Source organism: Malania oleifera, chromosome 8, assembly GCF_029873635.1.
Source record: "Malania oleifera isolate guangnan ecotype guangnan chromosome 8, ASM2987363v1, whole genome shotgun sequence".
In the NCBI taxonomy this organism is placed as follows: domain Eukaryota; kingdom Viridiplantae; phylum Streptophyta; class Magnoliopsida; order Santalales; family Ximeniaceae; genus Malania; species Malania oleifera.
The window spans coordinates 96,863,920-96,879,954 of record NC_080424.1 but is presented as its reverse complement, the minus strand read 5'-3'; the positions used below and the strand labels follow the sequence as shown (position 1 = coordinate 96,879,954).

The window sequence follows — 16,035 nt, the reverse complement described above, 5'->3', positions numbered from 1 at the left end:
CTTCCTCTTGAAGATGGTCCTTTGAAATTTATGGAATGTGAAAAAAGTATTTACTAGGCAACAAAGTCCATTTTCGATTTCAAAAGAACCATAAATATTGACTTGCTTTGAGCTTTTTGTATTTTGTGTTTTGTGCATGTGTGTGTTTTTTTGGGGGGAGGGTGTGGGGAAGGAAGAATAGTAACTTTGGCTGGTTCCCAAAATAGGGAAAACAAAATAATAGTGTAGAATGAAAAAGAAATAAAAGAGGATGGTTGCATCTGAACAAGACTGAGAAGGGTGGAAATGGATTTCAAATATTGAGAGGCTACTGGGATTTGCTTGTATTTTGGACAAGTAACAAAAATAGTTCAAATAAGTCGTCAAAATAATCTAAATTCAAATAGTTCAAACCCCTTTTCTCCATCTCTAAACATACTGTTTGAAGGTCTCATCATTCTTTTCTCTGATGTACTAGACATGAAAAAGGTTATTAACAGGTGTCATTGTTGTTGCATATCAAAACTTTACCTTCTTGCTGAACTCCAAGTGGATTCAACACATCTACTGTAGCCAGTACATAATCATCCAAAAATGATTTAGTATGAATTTGAATTTAGAACCAATATCTCTTTCACTCCCCACACCCTGACTCCTCAACAGAAGCCATCTGATCATTGTCAAACACCAGCTTCTCGTCTTGATCTTCACTTATGATCTAGCACGTTAATTAATTCTTGATGAGAGTCATGATCTAGGCGTCTAAGAATCAAACAAATCAAATTTCGAACATAAAAAGACCACTTAACCACTTTTGATGATCAAGCACACGCATTCATTCTGGGATGATCAATCTACATGATCCAAACTTTACATGTCCATTAAAGCACAACCCAACCCCGACCGAAAAAATAAAATAAAATAAAAACTCTCAAATTTACACAGATTTGTTACAGGATTACGAGGACAAGAGTCTCCAGCAGTTCTGAAAACACATCGGCTGTGAATTAAGCACTAATCCCAGAAAAAGATTCTGATTTTCCGGCAACATGGAACTGCGAAGCATACTTGTGGGAAGTGCCTTCTGCTGATGCAATCACCGGAGGTTCGTTCAGAAATGCCAAACTGCTCTTCGTCCACCTGCATGATCAAGAGACCAGAAAGAAGAAAAAAATAAAAAAAGAAGGAAAGGGATCAAGCCCATTGAATTGAAAGTACAGATATCAGCGTTCAAGTGTTCAACAATCATGTAAATACCAGCCATTTTTCTTTACGAGTCTCTCCAAACTTGTTCCAGTTTCGTCCATCTCCATAAAGATGTCCTTCTTCGTGTAATTGGATGAAGGCAGGGAGCTTGATCTTTGAAGGATTCTTTCAAAATACTTGTCTGGTGTGCTTTCCTGCCACACCCAATTCACACAGATCACGTCCAATCTTTCTAATTCCAAAGAAGATCGAAGTTCCACAAATTGGTAGTTAATTTCTGGTATGGAAATTATGTACTTACCGGGCTGCAGTCGGATGAAGCAGAGATGGCTCTGAGGTGTTCTTCCTCTGTTTTCTTCTTCGATTTCCAGTAAGCGTCAATCTCTCCTCTGGTGAGGGACGAGTTCCTCTGGTACGTCACTGAAATTTTAAACCCACCCTCTAATTAAAACAGCCGAGAAAAATAAAAACAAACTACGAGATCGATTAACGAGATTACCACGCTTAGGATCGCGGACTGGGGAATCCCATCCGGCCATTAGCGAACCCATTTGCTCTACCAAGACCCTGAGCACACAGAAAGTCAGAAGATGAACCGAGTAAAGCCTCTGTGAATGTGCAGGGAAGATACTATTGTCGTTGGAGATCTTGGCGATAATGGCGGTGGGCCTTCGCCAATTCCCGTTCTTATCTCCCAAACACTATGCACAAATCTGTGGGCTGGCTGTGTTTGGGTAATGAATATTCCAGCAGTAGTCTCTATTTATATATACACACTTAAAGTAGATTTATATATAGAGATCCAAATGCAGAGTAGGGGTAGGGAATAGACTAGAGCAAAGCGTGATAGAGACATTAACTCTGGGATTCTTATCCACAAACCTTTTAATTTTTAAGCGACGCATGTCCAGCCCACCCCCAGGTGTCTTGGTCCATCCTCCCCAAGCTTGAGTTTTTTCCGGTATTGACTTTTTAAAAAATATATATATATATATATATATATATATATATATATATATATTAAATAATACTCCTTTCTAAGAAATAATTCTCATAATAACTATGACGTAATCTCGCTACTTGTAGTTGCGAGATTTGTTTCGGATCTTAAATGCCTATCCACCCGACTATCGATGCGTGGCAAATCTCGCTACTTGGAGTAGCGAGATTTGTTTTGGATCTTAAATGCCTATTCACCCGGCTATTGACGCGTGGCAAATCTCGCTACTTGGAGTAGCGAGATTTGCTTCAGCCTCAACTCAGTCGTTCTTCCTCCTTTCATGCGCGAACAGAGAGTGGTACCTGTTTGCAGAAAGACGAGAAGGAGCAGAGCTGCAGGTTACCATTGAAGGACAGGTCGGATGTTTGTACAAGTGACCGTTGCGACAAGTGGGGTTCAGGCGTGCGTATATAAAGGAGCAAATGGGGTAAGACACATTCTCAATGTTTATGGTTCGTAAATTTTGAAATTAATTTTGTTTGATCGAAAACTTGTTTGATAATCGGAGTTGATTGAGTTTAGAGTACTGAAAGTTTTGTTCGGAAGCACTTTTCTTTAAGGTTAGTATTTGTATTTTTGTATTTGAATTTTTTTTTTTATGATACTACCCAAAACATGAAATTTTTTTTATTTAGAGTGCTGAAATTTTTTTGTATGTATTTATATTGATATAGTAACAATTTTTTTTTAATGCATGTTTTCATTAATCATTGGATTTTGATGCTCTCTTATAACATAATATGAATCAAGAAAAATAAAAAAAATAATATTATCATCAAGAAACATTAAAATAATAATATTATCATATATATTACATATATATTTGTACTATGAAAATGTAGGATGACAATGTGTATATATATATATAACAGACACTTATACACTGTTTACATATAATATATATATGCATATATATAAACATTTACATAAATACATATAAATGCATAATAATAATAATAATAATAATAATAATAATAATAGAAATATATATATATATATATATGCTAATATGCGTACCTATACATATAATACATATATTAACATACTAAAATACATACATATATATACATACTACTTAAAAGAGTTGAAAATATATTGACGAAGTTGTCCATCACCTAGACTTTTCTTTGGGCAACAATAAGTTTGGCCCCTTCAACAATTGTTACTTTTTTTTATTATAATTATTTTATTACATGTATAATTGCATAGTTTTTAATTTTGATTTAATATTGACTATTTTTGTTAAGTTCATTTTTGACTTAATTTAAAAAAAAAAATTGATCTGCAAATTCTAACCGATTCAATAAAAGTCTTAATCAAAATGGATGTAGATAGACTTTTTTCTAATAATAATAATAATAATAACAATAATAATACTTTTTGTGCCTTGTATTCAAAAGCGAAATATTTAAAATTGCAAAAATACCTTGCACATAATAATTCACTTAGATTGTATTAACTAGGCTGCGGAATAGTATACAAATGTATATATTTTGAAAAATAAAATATTGTAATTATAGAACAAGTAATATTGTAAAAGTTTCTATTATTCTATCATGAAATAGAATATGACAAAATCGATATTCCAATAAATTAAACCATTTGAATAGTATTAAATTAATAAAACTTATAGGCATGTAATTCATGATAGTCATGGGAATACTTGCACCTTAAAAATACATAGAGTGAAAATTTTACTTTTACCAAGGAGGTAACAGTTTTCAAATACCAATGAAAGAGGGCAATGACATTTTAACTTTGTCCAAAATGTTTAAAGGAAGTGCAATTGTGTACTCGTTAATAGCTAAAAGAAAGGGATTTATCTCATAGTTCATAATAGGTTGGAAGATCTCTTAACGCAATTTCAAGATGTTAAGTCGGAAGATTTACTAGGTTGCCTCTTTTAAAAGACATCTACATAAAATTGATCTTATTTTAGGTGTTATTATTCTTAACAAAGCTCATATCAAAGTCTTATGAAGCATGAAAGCTAATCAACAAGTGGTGAACTTATTTTAGAAAGGCTATACAAACGAAAGCACGTGTCAAACTAAGAGAATACAAACACGCAAAAACATGTGAATGACTTGTTCTGTTTATATGTTCCTTGTCATTTATTGTTAAATTCATTTGGATATTTTAATAATATTGATAAAAGTGAATAGGTAATTAATCATTTGAGTATTGTTACAATCAGTTTGAAAGGTGGAATAAACCTAAAGTATTTATTTCGTTAAGCTATAAGTAACACATATCACTTATATATACAATTTTGTTTTGCGTATGTTTTTTTTATTTCCTGATCGTCGATCTAAATGGTAGGAAGCTCAAGCAATGCTCCGGTAACGGTATTATTATATATATGGGGGACATCATAACCGGATTAGATGGTGTTAGGTATAGCAGTCCGCCAGTTCTACTTATTCGAATTGGCCCTAAGTGTAAATTAAATAAATTATATACGAAGATATATAAATATTTGCATATTGATCCAGATCAATATGCATTGCGAGTGACCACAAGATACCCTTTGCGAGGGTTAAATAAAACAGCCTTCTACGAGGCTATTCCCATATCTAATGATTATGGGCTGCACATTGTATTGGACGCACACTGCGTCGGTGAGACATATTTAACGATGCAATTGTATGTCGAGACCATTCCTCAAATGGGTGTAATCGCGGTTAGGCATCCAGACACGCCTGCGGAGCAATTGGATGAAGTCGGTGAAGACACCGAACAAACACATCACCTCGATGATGTGAAGGGTTAAATGATGAAGATGAAGATGAAGATGAAGACATGCACGAGCAAGAAATGGGTGAAGGGTTAAATGATGTTCCCGATGATGTGAACTTACCCCACCGTGACATGGATGACACAACATTTGATGTCCAATTCATTGGCGAGCTTTCGATGTACGGTCATATTGACCTAGATGCTGCAGATTTAACTGCGGTGGATGAGCTTCCTATACGCGTGACTCGTTGGGATGAGTCCTCTGAGTTGAGTAAGGGGATGCTCTTCGGATCGAAGGATCAACTGATCGCCGCAGTGCGAATATATCACGCTCGCACCCACCACGACTTCCACATCGTGCGATCTACCCTTGATTTATAGGTTGCTAGGTGTAAGGACCACGATTGCGCGTGGAGATTGCTTGCCATTACACTGTTTCTTTGAAATCACCCAATATGGTGGTCCGCACACATGTCTGAATGAAGTTATGTCGCAGGACCATAACCAAATCACGTCGTCCCTCATTGCTGGGGAGATAATGAATATGATAAAGGGAGATGCATCGATGTCGATCGCTACATTGAAGGAGTTCATAAATCGTTGATTCGGGTATTCAAACTCTTATAAGAAGGTTTGGTTGGGCAAACAAAAGGCAATTGCCCACGTATTCGGTGATTGGGAGAAATCCTATGAAACGTTACCGAAGTGGATGGAAGCGATGTGCGCGTACAATCCTGGGACTATAGTCAGGTGGAGGTCGACTTCTGTTCCAGGTAGCGAGAAAAGCGCAACCTTCGTATCTGTATTTTGGTCATTCGCAGCATCTATTCAGGATTTTCGTCACTGCCCTCCTATTATATGTGTGGACGGGACACACTTGTACGCTAAGTACCAAGGCAAACTCCTTATTGCGACATGCCCGAATGCAAATAGGCAAATATTTTCCCTTGCATTCGCTATTTTGCAAGAAGAAAGCCTCGACACATGGAATTAGTTTCTGTGTTGTCTAGGTTCCATTATCGACAGAGACGACATTTGCCTTATATTAGATCGGCATCTAGGGATTATCGCTGCAGTGCAACGCAATCCTGATTGGCAACCACCACGTGCGCACCACCGATTCTGCCTTCAACATGTGGTGAGCAACTTTAATACGAAAGTGCGGAGTGTCAATCTGAAGCGAATGGCAGAGCGAGCAAGAAGGGAGCATCAGGTGAGAAAATTTGACAAGTGGATGGAGAGGATATTCAATAAGGGTGGTGAGCCAGCCAAGTCGTTCTTCGATCAGATCCCTCCTCATATGTGGACTCAGTGCCACGACGGTGGAAAGAGGTATGGGAACATGACCACTAACCTAGTCGAATTTTTCAACGCCATCCTAAAAGGTGCTCGTAGCCTTCCCATAACGGCCTTTTTGCAACTAACATTTTATCGTGTTGCACATTATTTCAATAGCCGACGGGAGGCTGTTCGTAACGCAATATTTAGAAGAAATACGTTGACTCTGCATATATTGCTAGCGATGGAAAGAAGGAAGTTGAAGGAGACTAGACATCAAGTCACGACGTTCAACTAATCTAGGGTAACTTTTAGCATCACGGCCGCGCAGTTGGGACCCCGTAAAGGAAACAATGTCCAAACTTTAAGCATTCAGAGCCGCGAATGCTCCTACGGGAAGTGGCAATCTTTACACTATCTCTGCTCTCACCTTCTCGTCGCCTATGCCGAGACACGGCTAAATGCAAGCCAATATGTTGAGCCATATTGAAGCACTTCCGAGCACTCACAGATCGGAGAAGCACTCTGCTTATTGCAGGTTTGGGTGTGGGAGAGATTCACGTCGTTAGCTCCTACGCGTCGCGGTCTCCGGAGTCTTATTTATAGGGACCAGGACGGACGCCCGATTGACCCAGCTCCACTCGCGTGAAGGTTAGTAACTCCACTTACAATCCATTCTTTGTATGAGTGCTATGAATATTGAGTCATAGTACGTACTAGTCGTTACACCTTTTTCACTTAAGTTTTATTTTGTACAGGTGGAGGGATCAGTTGTTGGCGCCTAATGTTGCGCAACATACGTTGCCCTGGTACAGATTTGAGCTGGACATGCACTGGGAGCATGAGGTAGTCTCGGTCATGTGTATTGACCGTATTTTGCATACTTTGCAAATATCCCTACCCACCTCTTACATTTACCATATGTTGTATGGGCGCCCTACATGGATGACATTTTAGCTGACCTACCGACTGACTATGAGTTGGGTCTGACCTCTGGGTTTCCCGAGTGCCACTCATATGTTTTCATATTATCAAGTGGCATCTCCCATACCAAGTGATGTGTCAGTTTGGCTTTCTACAGGGCATCCCAAGCCGCTTCTCTACTTCAAGGGTCGATGTACGTGGGGAGGACCTGCACGAGATTGATGGTCGCAGTCGGGGGAACACGAATTGGGCTGTCGAGCACGCGATGTACGTGAGTATGTGGGGACATAGGCGGGACTACATCGTATAGGGAGTGGAGGCGGACGGCCCGATGGGTCCGAAGGATCCGTATTACACGTGGTACAGGTCGATCACACGTCGCTTCGTAGATGGGACCGCGGCAGTCTACATGAGCCTCATATAAACACTCAAACGCATACTTAATTTGTTACCGTTTACATTAACAGTTCAATGTCGTAACCACTATTTTCGTATGCTGCAGGCTGACATATTACACCAAGTCGACGTACTATCATCAGACCCCGCTATGAGCGATTTAGCGAGAGCTGGTTTGGACATTGTCTACTAGGACGGGCGACGGATCCCTACCCCACGCCGAGCCCCCGCACCACAAGGTGGTCGAGCAACTCCAGTACGAGGTGGTCGAGCAGCTACCTCCAGTCGTCCGTTGATTCCGGCCTTCTCGCTGCCCGTTGTACATGAGGAGTACGTATTCGAGTCGTCCGCACCATATGCCCCATCAACAGCCGCTGATATTGCGGGACCCTCCAATAGATCGGCGGATTATCGATCTAACTCTGCTGCAACCCCATCGATGTCATACCTACTAGACGACCCTCTCAATGCGGAGGAGGTGGACACACCCGGGTTGCCACCTCGGACTCGTCCAGAGACTATATATGACATAGCTCCCCATCCGCTTCACCTTGATAGATTATCCAGTACCTATGGGCGGAGACGACGGACATGCAGCACATCGACGTAACCGGACACCATACGTGGACGAGCAGCCAGGTGAGGGCAAACGCAGACGGCAGCCACCCTGACACCGGAGACGAACTCCCTGCGGCACCAAGTAGGTGATGATCGTCGTATTATTTCACTTCTACAGCATGTAATTTTTCATTCTTTCATTTGTACATAATGTATTTATTCATTACTTCATTTGTACATCATGTATTTGTTTAGAATATATTTCTACATAATGTATTTGTTCTTAATTTTGAATCTATAGAGGACCCCTATGTAAAGTGCCAAGCATGTTAATTGGTTCATTTGAAGAATATTTTCTTTGCACAGGTGCGTGGATGGATATGCTCAATTTGTAAACAGGACTCTACCGAAATTAGTATAGTATTTTGATAGGTTGAATGTATACGAAACTTGTGAATGTAACGTTGTGAACATACTGGTATCAATTGTATTTGAAGAATGTTTTCTTTGTTCATGTGTGTGGATTGATATGCTCAATTTGTAAACAGGGCTCTGCCGAAATTATTATAGTATTTTGATAGATTTAATGTATACGAAACTTGTGAATGTAACATTGTGAACATACTGGTATCAATTGTATTTGAAGAATATTTTCTTTGTGCAGGTGCGTGGATGGATATGCTCAATTTGTAAATAGAACTCTGCCGAAATTAGTATAGTATTTTGATAAGTTGAATGTATACGAAACTTGTGAATGTAACGTTGTGAACATACTGGTATCAATTGTATTTGAAGAATATTTTCTTTGCATAGGTGCGTGGATGGATATGCTCAATTTGTAAACAGGACTCTACCGAAATTAGTATAGTATTTTGATAGGTTGACTGTATACGAAACTTATGAATGTAACGTTGTGAACATACTGGTATCAATTGTATTTGAAGAATGTTTTCTTTGTACAAGTACGTGGATGGATATGCTCAATTTGTAAACAGGACTCTGCCGAAATTTGTATAGTATTTTGATAGGTTGAATGTATACGAAACTTGTGAATGTAATATTGTGAACATACTGGTTCCATTAACTTTTACTGCAGTTCCATTCCATGAGTCATAAACATAATTGCAGAGTAATTAGTACAATTGTAAATATATTCTTTATTTTTGTTTATAGGTATTAAAGTGTTTTGCTCTATTTGTTTGACATTTTCTTGATTTTTATAATTGTGTTAAGTAAATTAGTTAACATATAATTTCGTATCATCTAGGCCTTTCACAACTTCGATGTCTTCATAATTAATCTTAGGTACCAAGTCCATTAGCTTCCGATGTCTTCATGATTCTAAGCCTCTTCACTATGTTGAGAAACATCCTATACACAAACCAAGAAACATATGTTTACCATCTAAATTTCTAAAGACAATATTGTCTTTTTCAAAGGCATAGGCCTCTGCCTGTCCAAAGTACCTAGGAACTTGAATGAAACAGGCCTTAAAAGCATGGTCCAAAATGTTTAATATTACGTTACTAGTAGTGGAGCTACTACTCCTACACCTTAAAATGTTACTCGAAATAGACCAACTACTCTTTCACAAGGCTAGTCTTGTCATTTGATGGGATGTCATTTAGGGCTTAGTAGTGCATATACAAACATCAGTCATAAATATGTGCATATATACACACAAAGACTATTCACAAAAACATATATACATAAGTATAAATATATTGCACTAGTATAATCATTTAAAACGAAATGAAAGGTGCATACTCCCAAGGAACATCTCGTACGACCATCAAGTCCCCCTCCTTATCTTCATAAGTGAGCACAAATTGGGATGATCCATTTAAAAGCTTGGTGGCCTTTCTTGATTGCTCACTCTCTCCACTCGAACCTAGTTACACAATCATAATTACATTTTAAAACTAGAAATGAATTATCTATGCAACTCATTACTGTCCTAGTCCTACTAATTTGACCTTGATTATCAAAATGTTTATGTCATCTTAAACCACTTGGTTCTAAAAGTTAGTCGTTAGATTGAGGTGCAACAATGATTTAACAATAGTTTCACATCAAAACATTTAAAATCGAATTTATAGAAAATAAGTAAATTATACATTACTAATAAAAAATATAAGAAAGAAAGATTACACTCACGAATGGAAGTGATGTCTGTGGTTGGATTATCGAACATGTCCTCCTGTGCTTGGGCTAAAGTAGCATATATAGAAGGAGCATTTAGATCCACTTTCCTCCCTATTGACAATCCATCCATGTTAACCTTTAGAAACCCAAGATGTCCTTTTTTCCATAACAACAGTATTGTTCTTATTGCTACCATTGTACACTTTTTTCTTTGAAGTTTGCTTCAATTTATCATCCTCGCATGTCTCATCTTCTTTAGAAGTCAGAGTCTTTACTTGGTTAGGCAAGTTGTTCATCCTATATGCTATGTAGGCAGTTTCCTTACCTGGTTAGCCAAGCAAGTTGTTCATCCTATAAGCCATATAGACGGTCATCCCACAACCTGACAGCTCCCAAGGAATAAAATTAATTATAGTAATGACTAATGAGTAATATATTAGTTGACACATGGAGAAACAAAATAATGGAGGCAGCCATGATCCCAATCCTTTAACAATCAAAATTAATGGAGGCATATCCCAATCTTTTAGTTATCCTCATGATCAACATTTTATTCTCTACTCTTCATCATTCCAATTTTCTTAGTAATTTAAAAAAAAAAAAAACGATTAACCCTTAACAAAAAAAATTGAAACACCCATATCAGCAAAATAAAAATGACTTTAGAATTTATAAAGAAAAAATAGTGGAACAGAGAGAGAGAGAGAGAGAGAGAGAGAGAGAGAGAGAGAGAGAGAGAGAGGATAATAAAGGAACAAACACAAAATACGAAATGCCAGAAATGTGGAAATTAAAATCTCTTTGTGCTAGAGATAGCGGCAACAAATGGAACATGTTAATATTTAAATATTTCCTACTCAATAAAATATATAAAGATTTCCCTTTTTAATTAAATATAATTAGTGTATATTTATAGTGTATGACTGTTATATTAATTTTTTTTTATAAAAAAACATTTTTAACTAAATTACAAACAGTAAATTATAAGTGAAAATTTTAATTAATAATTGATTCTTCACTCAAATAATTTAGAAAACAATTTTTTTAATAATGAAAACTTGGTGCACAAAAAATCTCGCTACTCCGAGTAGCGAGATTTAACCAAATTACAAACTATAAATATAAGTGAAAATTTAAATTAATAATTAATTCTTCACTCAAATAATTCAGAAAACAATTTAATTAGGTATACAGAAAATCTCGTTACTTGGAGTAGCGAGATTTACTTAATGTCAACACGTGGCGAATCTCGCTACTTGGAGTAGCGAGATTTGTTTAAATCTCGCTACGTAGAGTAGCGAGATTACGTCAGAGTCATTCTGGGAAATATCTCCCAGAAAGGGGTATTATATTATATATATATTTTTTAAAAGATAATCCAAGAAAAAACTCCCCCAAGCTTAGCTTCTAAATGAGATGAAGCCAAGCTGCTGTCATGTAAGCTAGGCCACATTTTAACTTATGTTGTTTATAAGTTGGTGAATATGTTGGTATCCATGATTTCTGTCCCTAATATTATTTCAATGCCCATTACATTAGATTTTTGAAAAGATGTTTCTGAAATATGATGGAGTTTATGTCTAAGTTTTGAGTTCATTGTTTTTATTAGGGGTGTGCAAACCGTTGATTTGACCAAATTCGATTAATTAATCGAATTAACCAAATTTTTTGGTTAACACTAATCCCTATCGAACCAATCAAATTAGTTGCTATAACCAAATCGAAACCGACTGAACCAAATTTTCAGGTAATTCGGTAAATCGAATTTGACCGAATAAATTTAAAATTAATTAGGAAAATTAAATATGATTGCAAATTTTTTTTTTGATTTACCAAAATGTGATTATATTAAGGCTTAGGGCAAAACCTAGATAAAATCCAGTCCCGAGGTTAGATTTAGTTTCGTGAATTTGAACCCTAAAAGGATCTCACTTGGAATCCGAATCCAAACTCAGTTGTGTTTTCAAACAAAGGATTTGAAAGTGGAAAACAACATTGAAATATTCCATAAAATGATTAAAATCTCAAAATCAGAAACCTGAAGGATGGAAGGACCAGAGTATTGAGAGTTTGTGAGCTACGAAGTCTCGTCGTCGCCAAGCAAGCAAGAGCCGAAGACACGATCACTCGTAGAGGGAAGGGAAGAGGCCAAGCAGGAAGAGTGAAGAGTCAATTCAGTTGAAGACTCAATGATCTCGATTTGTCGAGTGTCGATCATTGATCACTCAAAGAAGGAACTAGGAAGGGAAGAGGCCAAGACTCAAGAGGGAAAAGAGATTTGGGACAGGAAGAGCAATACTGCCTAGGGGGTTTTAGGGCTGGCCTAACTAAAAAGTAAAAAACATTAAACATTCAACATATATCATATATTAATATTACTAATTTATATTTAATTATTAATTAATTAGTAATATAGGTAATTCGGTTAACCAAATTAAAGATTCTCTATACCCGAACTGAAAATCGAAAACCCTAAATTATCCAATTTTGGAACCGAACCGAACCTAACTAACCGAATTCGGTCAGTTAATTCGGCTAAATTCAAATTATGCTCACCCCTAATTTGTATTCATCTTGAAGTTTAGACTTTAGGCATGGACTTTATTCCGTCTAACATCTTTTCAAAAATTCTGTAGGGGCTATTGAAATAATGTTAACAATACCTTGTAAAAAATTATGATTACTACCAACCTTTGAAAAAAAAAAAAAAAACTTTTTATTAGCAATATAGTAATAAGAAATTTTATTGTAAAAAATTTTGATATGTTTCATCATCCTTTTTCATGTATGTGAGACTTCTTTTTTGGAGTTCTTTGAAACATTCTTATATAGTTAAAAGTATGAAAAGAGACTTTTCATAAAAATAAATATTCAAGTATTTAATATTAAATGTAATTTTAAATCAGTGAATCCAATTCTAGATACAATTGGAATTGGTTTTAAAGATGGATGGTAAATTCTTTTAGCCGTTTGGTAACTAAGAATTCATGTCTAAGAAAGTAATATGATATTTGGGAGATAAGGCGAAGTATGTCATGGAGTAGTGTGGTATTTACATTATTTTTAGGATAGAAAAGTTTAACAAACCTTTTGAATAGACCTTCTATTGGATTAGGAGTAGGACAATCTCTAATTCAATTAAAGAAAATTTAACACTAATTAAGGGATTTTTCAAAAAAGACCGATTCATAATTTTTAAACCATCAAGAGTTCACCATATGTTAAGAGATTAAAGTGCAAACGAATTAATGAAACTATAAAAGATTCCATGTTAGAGGTTTTAGAAAAAGACTTACCCTATATTTGGAGAGATCTTAGATTTGGAGTTATATTAGATTTACATAAAATATAATATAAAATTATATTGTAATTTGTTCAGATCCACTTGAATTCAAATCTAAGATATGAAATTCATACTCACAAACACTACTTTATGGAAAGGATGGAATGAAATTTAGGATTGAAAATTGACTATCTTCCTTTTTTTTTTTTTTGATTACATAGGAACTCAAACCACCAAAAAGCCCTTCGGGCCCTCTGGTGCGGTACCAAACCTACGAATCAGCGTCCTCCCCCTAGGTTTCACTGATCAGATAAAGTCCGGCATGCGGACACGACTTCCATGCATCAATTGGACGTTCGGTCAACTTGACCCCCGGGACACATCTCCGTTACCATCTACGGTCTCCGATGGCTTACAGAAAACTCTTACCATCGACGGTTCCCGCTGGCTCACAGAGTGAACTCTCAAAATTCACGGTCCCCGCTGACTTACAGAGTAAATTCTCACCATCTACAGGTACCGCTGGTTCCGTGAGTGTATCTACCTAGAATTGAACTCCCGATACTCCTTCTTACGTGCTGATGTCTTTCCACTATCTTCCCTTATTTAGCCTTTAATCTAGTGGACCTTTAAAAAGACTAAAGAAAAAAAGACTTATCTAATGGAGAATGTGTGTTCTATTTATAAAAATTGTAAATATAGATAAATCTCACCTATACAAGTTATTGAAGTGATTTTTATTTTTATTTTTTAAAAAGTATAAAACTCTATGGGACAAAGCTAACAATATTTTATTGGAGTTTGATACCGATTGTTACACTGAGCCTTGAGGTTTCCTTAAATTGAGGTCTGGGCCTTGCGGCAGTACTATTTGTCGGCCCAATAAATAAGTTAGTTTTTATTATCTAACAACCCATTAATAAATGGGCCATTTTATTATATTTTTGGGCCGGCGTGCCTTTGTTATTGGGCCCAAATGCTTATGCCCCACCAAAAGACTGGGTCACACCCAACCTTGTTAATACATCTCCAAAATTCTGATTCTCCTCAAGGGCCATGGAGAGCCCAACAGGGAAGATTTCAAATTGGGTAAAAGACACTTCTTTTGATATTTAACAAACTAAAAAAAAATATTGATTTCTATATTTTAATTTTTGGGACATTTATGTTCTTCCAAAAGTTTATCTTTTTCTTAAATATGAAAGAAATTCTGTATTTTTTTAGCAAAATTCAGAGAGATTTGTGAAAATTTTGAAATGTAAAGGTTTTTGGGCCTTTTGAAACTTCAAGGAGGGTGCATATATTTTTACCAAATTTTAGGGGAGGTAATGTACTTACCTTTCAAGTTTCAAAAATGGCATTTCAAGCATAAGCTATCTATTGACGTGTGTCGCAGACCAGATAGACCTCGCACAATAAAAATAAAAATAAAGCAAGAACAACAACAGGCTTAAGTCGTACTATATAGGGTTGGTTATTGGAATCTCTTTTGCAATTGATGCGATTGAGGGCATTTTCTTCGACCAACTTAATAACTATTAAATCATTCCCTCTTTTTTATATCACTTATAGTGACTAACTCGCTTATCCTCATTTATGCACTAATTGACCTAACATTACATGCCCCAACTAAGTCATCCCTTCCTTTTATTATTTTCTACTGGTGTTATGCCTAGCTTAGTGTGGATATGTTCTTTCATTTATTAATTTATCCTTCAATGTTATGTCACTTATTCACCTTAACATCCGCATTTTGGCTACTTTTTTACTTTTTATGTGTTGCTCCTTAATTGTTCGACATCCTGATCCATAGAACATGATTGATCTTATAACCGCCCTATAAAACTTTCCTTTTGATTTTAATTATAACTACACCGGATACCATCCTCCATTTTATCTAATCTACTTTGATTTTATGTACTACATCTTCTTTAACCTCTCTTTCTAATTGCATAATTGATTCCAGATATTGAAATCAATCGGTGTTTGATTTCTTTATTATCAAGTTTACTTTTATCATCAACATTCCGCGTTACCTAACTAAAGTTACATTACATATATTCTATCTTATTCTTACTTATCCTAAAACCTCCAAATTCTAAAACTGTTCTCCAAAGTTCTAACTTTGATTCTACCCCATTTTTACTTTCATCAATCATATAAGAACCCAAAATATGAAAAATGGGTTTAAATATTAAAAGAGAGGCAAAATTGGAAGTTGCCCGGGTCAAAGGGCTATAAAAGGAAATTTTCATTTCTTCTAAGCTAAGCAAACTTAGATATTTATCTCCCTCTCTCTCTCTAAACCTCTCCCTACTCCTTCTCTCTAAAATTCTTCGCCGATCGTTGACTGAATCGGAAAACGGAAGCTACCACGAGGATCGTGGAAGGATTCTTTACAACTTCTACGGATCGGAATCTCGTTTCGGAGATTTTCAGGTTTCTGCGTAAAATCGAGATAAGGCTCAGTTTTCAATTCTGATCCAGTAGATTTGTAGGTAACTATCTTGTGAACATATTCTGTACT

The 16,035-nt window shown here is 36.2% G+C and overlaps 1 protein-coding gene across 2 annotated transcripts; it reads right to left on the bottom strand.

Moving 5' to 3' along the window:
- Nucleotides 1-762: 762 nt before the first annotated feature.
- LOC131163039 (uncharacterized) lies at nucleotides 763-2,030 on the bottom strand. Of its 2 annotated transcripts, none has more exons than XM_058119739.1 (4): nucleotides 1,685-2,030; nucleotides 1,487-1,605; nucleotides 1,237-1,379; nucleotides 763-1,119 (listed from the first exon to the last, which is right to left on the bottom strand). In XM_058119739.1, the coding sequence occupies exons 1-4, from the start codon at nucleotides 1,734-1,736 to the stop codon at nucleotides 987-989; spliced, it is 447 nt and encodes a 148-aa protein (XP_057975722.1). In that variant the 5' UTR covers nucleotides 1,737-2,030; the 3' UTR covers nucleotides 763-986. The 2 variants fall into 2 exon arrangements, with proteins under 2 accessions (XP_057975722.1, XP_057975723.1); XM_058119740.1 differs by having other exon boundaries at nucleotides 1,688-2,030.
- Nucleotides 2,031-16,035: the final 14,005 nt, after the last annotated feature.